This window comes from Ahaetulla prasina, chromosome 1 (genome assembly GCF_028640845.1).
Source record: "Ahaetulla prasina isolate Xishuangbanna chromosome 1, ASM2864084v1, whole genome shotgun sequence".
Lineage (NCBI taxonomy): Eukaryota > Metazoa > Chordata > Lepidosauria > Squamata > Colubridae > Ahaetulla > Ahaetulla prasina.
The window spans coordinates 154,018,860-154,027,093 of NC_080539.1; the positions used below are offsets into that span (position 1 = coordinate 154,018,860).

Genomic DNA, 8,234 nt, shown 5'->3' on the forward strand with positions numbered 1-8,234 from the left:
AAGAAGAGCCATGCTTGCAAAATATTTTATAGGTAGTAATAGGGAGGTGTTGATGAACATGAAATTAGAGAAAGAGATGATTTTGTCTCTGAAGGCGTAGCAGATTAGTGGGGATCGGTCACTGGATCCAATGTAGGGGGGGCATGGGGGACGTCGGGCTAGGGAACTATAAAATGTAATGCTTTTGAAATTTCAGGTGTGCCTTCCTGGCTCAAACTCCTTGTTGAGGTTTCTGCTGGGATACCACCCTATTTTGCAAGTTTTGTTGGCTGAAATTCATTTCCAACAGTCTTAGCCAAACAGCTCCTAAACTTATCCCTCCCTAAAACACAGCTTCATCTACATTTACTATGATGATGCTACTCTGTATCACCTTAAACTTTTCCTCTGTAATAATGGGAATACATAATCAAACTTCTTATCCATTGCCACTCCTTTGAGAGGCATGTGGAGGAAACCTTGATTCTCTGTCCAACACAATATTTCACAGAAAATCAGCTTTTTAATCATATCCAAACCCTTTTGGAGTCTTCCTTCCTCTTGCTGCTGTCTAGATGTCTGTACAGGGATGCCATAACGGGAGATATATTTTTGGATCTCACATTGTGCGAAGCCTCGGGTTTTTTTAATTTGTTAAAAATGATATGGTCCAATAGTCTATATAAAATGCTTAGACATGAACTGCTGTTAACAAACCACATATAGTATATCTGGAGGTAAACATCACTGCAATTTAATGAGCTCTTAAGTTTTGCGTTTTCTCAATCCATATAATTGTTGAGATTCCATTTTAAAGGCACATTTAAGTGTACAAATGTTATCACTAACTACTCTTAACTGAGCTAGAGATCAGTCGGTATGCATGCACACATATATCACATTTGGGTTTATTGTTTGGATATAAACACAGATAGCTAAGAATGGGTCATGTTCTTCTTTGAATTAGCTACCCAAAACAAATTTTGAGTAGCAAAAATCAGAACTCTGTTAGCACCTTTTTCTGATACACATTTTTATTTATTAAAAGGCATACATTTTCATGAACTGTAGCTCACTTCATCAGTTATATGGATGTTTAGCAAAACAGATTTATTAGAACCAGAAAAGAAACTGTTCAAACACATTGCAAGGGATGTGCGAATTTGCCTGGAGAACACAATACATTAAAATTGTGTCATACATGGTAAGTGTAACCTCCTGCAGCAGAATGATAGTTTGTGGGTTTTAAACAACTCCTCTCGATTCGACAATGATTCCAAGAGAAGCCAAGAGTGTCATTTTGGGATCTGTCAATTCTAACTGCACAAGTAAAGACAAATGAAATTGCCCATTTAATTAAGGTATTGCCAATTAGTTCATCGAGGCAGTAAAATCAACATAAGGGAATTAGAATGTGGATGAGGCGAACTGAAGTTAGGATTGTGACCAGGCTCAAACAGTAGGTGATTGTTTTGCTCACACCAGGACCCGGAGGAATGATCTGCTCCCTTCCTTAAAATAGACATTGTGCCTATGGACTGGCACTGGGGAAGGCATATTAATCTCCCCCCCCCATTATGTCACATACAATAAGCAGTAATGTTTTCCTTTTAAACAGCCCTTTCTTCTCCAGCTTCAGTTTCTTCCAGCCTCAGAGATAATTGTCAATCATTTAAGACCCTTCAATCTTTCCGGATAGCACCCAGATCTTATTGTGTTTTTTCCACAGATCTTGAAAGAAAGAGACCACGAAGAAGAAAACGGTGCTGTCCATGCTTTTCATTTGCAGTGCAAAAATGTGTTTTTGCTTTATTCCGCCGGAAGAGGGTGGTCTTTGGAAAGCACTTCGCGTCAGCCTGGGATTCCTATTGTGCTTAAAAACAGCAGAGGGAAAACAAGCACAACTTTTCTCCTTGGCACCTTGCTAGACCTTGCCTGGAGCAGACGGTGAAATGCAAAAGATTTTCCCTTGGAAGCTGGGAAGCCACGAGATTGCAAAAGCTGCCAGTGGAACTTAAGATTGTTTTCCTCTTTCTCTCTGCCAAAGGTGTCCTGTGTGGGTACTTTTTGTTCTTCTTGAATACAGCCTTTTCTCTAGGGACGGATCTATTCCTGATGGGGAATCCGTGTGCCACTTTGAAAAAAAGACAGGAGCAATTTCCCAGCGCTGGGTGAGTTTCCTTAAGCATTTCTTTCTCTGCGTTGAAATTTGTCAGGACAATTCAAATAAATGTGCTCTGACTCAGCAGCAGCCAGATGCTCTGTCTCTTTACCGAAGCTTGTTGCACACTTCGCAAGGCTTCGCAACCTGCAGATAGATTTCCTAGCCCCACTGAAAGTCGTTGGAGTTCAGAGTGGCTAAGACACAGCGAGTGTTGGCTTTTTGCAAAATTACTCTAGGTTTTGTCCAAGGGAAGAAGCTGTTGGAAACACAGCTACAAGAATTTTTAAAAAATGACTGAGGATGTTAGTTTGCAAGAGCTGGACAGCGACAAGTCAGAAAACAGTGAAGAGATGGAGATTATTGTTAATGTTGGAGGAGTAAGGCAGGTGCTGTATGGGGATCACCTGAACCAGTATCCCGACACAAGGCTGGCAGAACTTGTGAACTGTTTATCAGGCGGCTACGATACGATTTTCTCACTTTGTGATGACTACGATCCTGGGACAAGAGAGTTCTACTTCGACAGAGATCCAGATGCTTTTAAATGCATCATTGAGGTTTATGATTTTGGGGAGGTTCACATGAAGAAAGGCATCTGTCCCATTTGTTTCAAAAATGAAATGGAATTTTGGAAAGTGGATCTGAAATTCCTGGATGATTGTTGCAAAGCTCATCTGAGTGAAAAAAAGGAAGAACTTGAAGAGATTGCCCGTCGGGTCCAGTTGATCTTGGATGACTTGGGAATGGACTCCTCCGAAAACAGCTGGACCAAGTGCAAAAAATGTATCTGGAAATTCCTGGAAAAACCTGAATCATCCTACTCGGCTCGCATTGTAGCCGTCACCTCTTTTCTACTCATCTTGACCTCATCTGTAGTGATGTGTGTGGGAACCATCCCGGAACTGCAGGTGCTGGACTCTGAAGGTAAATCCGTAGAGCACCCAGTTCTGGATAAGATCGAAACAGCTTGTATTGTCTGGTTTACTCTTGAGTATGTCCTCAGGCTCATCTCTTCGCCTAATAAGTTGCACTTTGCTCTTTCTTTCATGAACATCATTGACATTTTTGCAATCCTTCCTTTCTACATCAGCCTCATCCTGACCCATTTGGGCACCAAATTGATGGAGTTAACCAATGTACAGCAAGCTGTCCAAGCACTTCGGATCATGAGGGTGGCCAGAATTTTCAAACTGGCTCGCCACTCCTCAGGACTACAGACATTGACCTATGCGCTTAAGAGGAGCTTTAAGGAACTGGGGCTTCTCCTGATGTATCTAGCAGTTGGGATCTTTGTCTTTTCTGCCCTGGGTTACACAGTGGAGCAAAGTCATTCCGAAACGTTGTTTAAGAGCATCCCTCAGTCCTTTTGGTGGGCAATCATCACCATGACCACCGTGGGTTACGGAGACATCTACCCAAAGACAATCCTGGGGAAACTCAATGCTGCTATCAGTTTTCTTTGTGGGGTCATAGCCATTGCCTTGCCCATCCACCCCATCATTAACAACTTTGTGCGATACTACAACAAGCAGAGAGTGCTAGAGACAGCTGCCAAGCATGAGTTAGAACTGATGGAGCTCAATGCAGGGGACCAGAAAAGCAGCGGTTCCCATGATAAATCAGCACACCTTCTGGGGGATGGAAACGAACATTTCCGATGGAGCAGACACCAGAAATTCTCCCACAGTGACACTTTCATTCACCTTCTGTCAGACGACAACTATTACCGAACCAGGCTTCAGAGTTGCAAGTAGTCTGCCTCCATTTAGAAGCCTGGAATAAAAGAGAAAGAATAGAGAGGACCCCTTTGAGGTCAGTCTCCCCCACCACCACCACAGGCTTAAAACATGCAAATGTCTCAGCATCTCCTCAGCATTTCTTTTGGTAAGTCATGGATTGGAGAAACTGAAGAGTGCAGAGAATGTATAGCCAACCCTGCTGATGCAGACTGCCACTTTCAGAAGCCAAAAAGATAAATAAAAATAAAGATCTGTGGGTCTCTTGGCCGGTTCATATTTCATGATTACTTGTGCAACCATATAAAATCGCAAAAGATGTCCTGCATAATAATAAAAGCGAAAATACATGTGTATAGAGCTGGTCAAAGATGTCTCTAAGTGGCTTGATGGAAAAGTCATTTCAACATTTCTGAAAACTTGGTATATATAGATTTTTACAAGTGAAATCCAGCTGAATGTATAATACTCTGGGAAGTGTGTTAAAATCTGTGAGATTTGGTGATACAAAACTTCCCTTGTTAGCAAAGAAAAAAGATTGCTCCTGAAGGAACTATAATAAAATAATATTTATGCCAAACAAGAGGATCTTCATTGGATCTGTTTTTCTTATTATAATTTCATTCAGTTCCATGTAGGAAAGTTCCATACTTTAAAATTTTACACCAGCCTTTCACCCTTTTATAAGTAACACTACATGTTTCCCCGAAAATAAGACCCTGTCTTATATTTTTTTGAACCCTGAAATAAGTGCTTGGTCTTATAGCCATGCGCTCAAAAGCCCGATTGGTCTTATTATTAGGGGGTGTCTTATTTTGGGGGAAGCAGGGTAACATTCATTTGCCTTCGGTCCTGCCAAAAAGGAGAAATAAAAGTGATCAAAGGAAAACTTATCACAACAGCATGTATTCTATTTATAGTGGTAAGATGTTTGTGTGATTTCTAGCAATACACAGCATTTGATTTCTTAACAAGGGGACAAATGTCTCATGCAGCCTAGGTTCTGAAGGATGGGTATACAGCTTGGAGAATTTATACAGTGGTATCTATGGACCTAGCCAAATATAGTCAAGCAAAATATCTTATAAAACTAAGGGACTTTAAATGGCCAGAGCCATTTACTTCTGGATGGGGTGGCTTTATTGTGCTTAGAATTTCATGGTACAATTCAACCCCAAAGTGTGATTTCAAGAGTGGTGGAAGAGAACTGAGTAACTGAAGTTCTGGCAATATCAAAAAGGATACCAGGTTTAAGCCGCTGTAAAAAAAGGAATCATGTCTTTTGGTAAACAGAATGGCTACAATTGCAATGAAATTTATTGGAACTGGAGCTTGATTTTGAAAACTTATATTTCACTCACCAGCACACTCAGTTTTACAAGTTATGTGATAAGAACGCCTTGGATCATTTTCTACAGTGAAGACTATAGACTTGCTTTTCTGAGAAGCTCAGTCACATTGTCCAAGGCTGGGATAGCTGAGGCAAATAGAAAATGATGACAATCTTTTAATTTTGTAACACTCTTTTGACAGATGTAATAAGAGGAATGCAAATGTCCTCTGCCATTGTACTTGCTCTCTTATGTTCAATTCTGATCCATTAAATTGGAGGGTAATTTTTAAAAATTAATCCTCGTACTTCTACTTTCTTCTATTATTTGTAAGAGCTCGATAAGATGGCATGCTATATGTGGCTCAAGTGGAACCCCTCAATTTTTTTTTAAAAAAAACTTGATTTTAATTGATTGCATTACAAACAAACAAAGTTGCATAGAATGTGTGCCCTCTTTTTCTAGTCTGATATCCACCCCATAAGATCAATGGAAGCAGAAGCAGTGATTCAGCAAAGGACATCTGACTTTAGACTCATGGTCAAATGGGATTTTGAATCATAGTCTTAGGGTTGCTGATTGAATGATTATTACATTTGGAAACAAATTATTTACCACCAACTCAACAACAGGAGGTAGATTCTTGTGGATGGGGATAAAGATGTAAAGTAAATTTTACGCTTCAAGGTGCGCTTCAAGGTGCGCTTCAAGGTCTTGGTGACCACCTTTAAAGCGCTCCATGGCATTGGGCCGGGTTATTTACGGGACCGCCTACTGCTACCAAATACCTCTCACCGACCCGTGCGCTCTCACAGAGAGGGTCTCCTCAGGGTGCCGTCAGCGAGGCAATGTCGTCTGGCGACGCCCAGGGGAAGGGCCTTCTCTGTGGGGGCTCCCACCCTTTGGAACGAACTACCCCCCGGACTCCGTCAGCTTCCGGACCTTCGGACCTTCCGCCGCGGGCTTAAAACATACTTATTTAATTGTGCAGGACTGAGCTAGATTTTAAATTTATGGGTTTTAATTGGGTTTTATTTGTATATTTTAATTAACGGGCTTTAAAATAAGTTTTTTAATTGTTTTTACTCTGTATTTATGTGTTTTTAAGCGCCTGTGAACCGCCCTGAGTCCTTCGGGAGATAGGGCGGTATATAAATATGATTAAATAAATAAATAAATAAATAAATAATAAATTGTAAGTAAAAGGATTTGGAATTCTCCAAATGCCCCCAAATGCAAGGGCTAAATAAAATCGCCGACTAAGCATTACTGCAGCCATTACTGCATCATTACTAATCAACACAACTACTCTCGTGTAGCATTAAATTCATCTGGCAAGGATTCCTTTTATTAAAAGTAATTAATTCTTAAGTTAGAGGTCCGAGTAAGAAGCAACGCATACATTTCACCACTCCAGAAGTACAATACCGTAGGAAGTTACAGGGGCTTTTCTAAATTAAAAACGTCCTTTGTGACGTTGCTTGGGGTTTGGCCATGACAGAAGATAGCATCAAGACTAGACCAGGGGCAGACCTATATCTGCCCAAATTCAGCTCCACAAAATTCTAGAAACCCCTTCACCATAACAACCGTAACAGCTTTCAGCCATACCAGGTAAACCAGACAGGAGACATAACCAGATAACTTTACTGTGAAGCTATATTAAGAGAATCTTGCAAGCCTGAAAGTATCATTCTCTTGCTATCACATTTACAGCCCAATAACTTAGGGAAGGTCTCCTGTGCTTCTTGCTTTGCCCACTATGAAGCTGTGGGCTATGTTGCCTCTTATCTGACCATTCCCTGGACAGCATTCTCTTTGCCTAATAGCCCATGGTCATTACTTCAACAGAGGCTGTGTGCCTTCCCTGGGGGGCACTTTTCCTTTTTTACTCCCTTCTCCACTTTTTGGGTACAGAACTGGCATTGGTAGAGCATCAATTAATTATTTATTTTTCAAATTTGCGCCCAGATTTGAAAGCCAAGAAAGTCAAGCCCACTGTTCCTAGCTGATAAGCAATCATAGTCTGAGGCATCTGCTGCTTCATCTTGGTTATACATAAAGTCTCCTTTCATAGTTTTAATGCTGGATTTTGACTAAGTTGGCCCGGATTCAAGTCTACCTTCAGCATGTAAGTTCACTGGGTGATTTTTGGGCCAGTCACTCCATCAGAATCCAGTCTATCTTAGAGATTGTCATTGTGGGATAATGGATGGAACTGGTCCACCACTAGAGGAAACATAAGATGGAAATTTATCACCAAACAACCTTGCCTTGAAGTATTCATTTAAGCTGTTAGAACATAAACAGCAGCTTATAGTTTCTCTTGGAATAAGGATCTTGAGCTTCCCACGCTTATTCTGTTTCTCCAAACAGTGAGAAGTTCAAGAGATACAGCACTTATCGAGATCTCGCTATATTTGAAAGAAAGCCACTGACTTTCACGATTTTATAAATTTATAAAAACATTGATTCAATACAGTTGAACATACTGATTGATTGATGACCAGAGCCCACTTCTTCCATTTCAAGTCTTGGAAGAAAGAGTTACTCCCCCAAAAGCCTCTCTCAATTTTCTGTAGCTCTTTCTTTCTCTATTTTGTAAAAAGAACAGTCAACCATAGCCCAGTGAGACAAATGCTTATCTCCCTTCTTTCAGGTGAGAGAAGATTTACAGGTAATAGAAGAGACTGCTACACCAATCCAGCCAGGACTGCTGTTTAAATATAATATGAATTGACTGGAAATAATCTCAGATCCTCAGATCCCTATTTCTGCAATCCAAACATGTGGGAAGAGGGCTCATACTTCTTCCCCTCTGCCCAGCTTCTCCACCTGCTTTCAGTCTTGTGGACAACAGCTTTACCATGTTGCACAAACATTAACTCTGGACTGACTCAAGAGATATCTGTATGTTGCACATGAGTGGCAGGACCCTACAACATCCCTGGATCCCCAAAATTAAACAAAAATGCATTAACATATATCAAATGTTATATTAAATAGTTTTAATATTAAATATTA

General features: G+C 40.6%; 1 protein-coding gene across 1 annotated transcript; it reads left to right on the plus strand.

Annotated features, from left to right (window-relative positions):
- The first annotated feature begins 1,045 nt into the window (after window positions 1-1,045).
- Window positions 1,046-4,743, plus strand: KCNF1 (potassium voltage-gated channel modifier subfamily F member 1). Its single transcript, XM_058178432.1, has one exon. It carries the CDS (start codon window positions 2,434-2,436, stop codon window positions 3,895-3,897), a length of 1,464 nt encoding a protein of 487 aa, XP_058034415.1. The 5' UTR covers window positions 1,046-2,433; the 3' UTR covers window positions 3,898-4,743.
- The last annotated feature ends 3,491 nt before the right edge of the window (window positions 4,744-8,234 follow it).

Coding starts and splice junctions, on each gene's coding strand:
- KCNF1 (XM_058178432.1), top strand. CDS start 2,434: ATGACTGAGGATGTTAGTTTGCAAGAGCTGGACAGCGACAAGTCAGAA.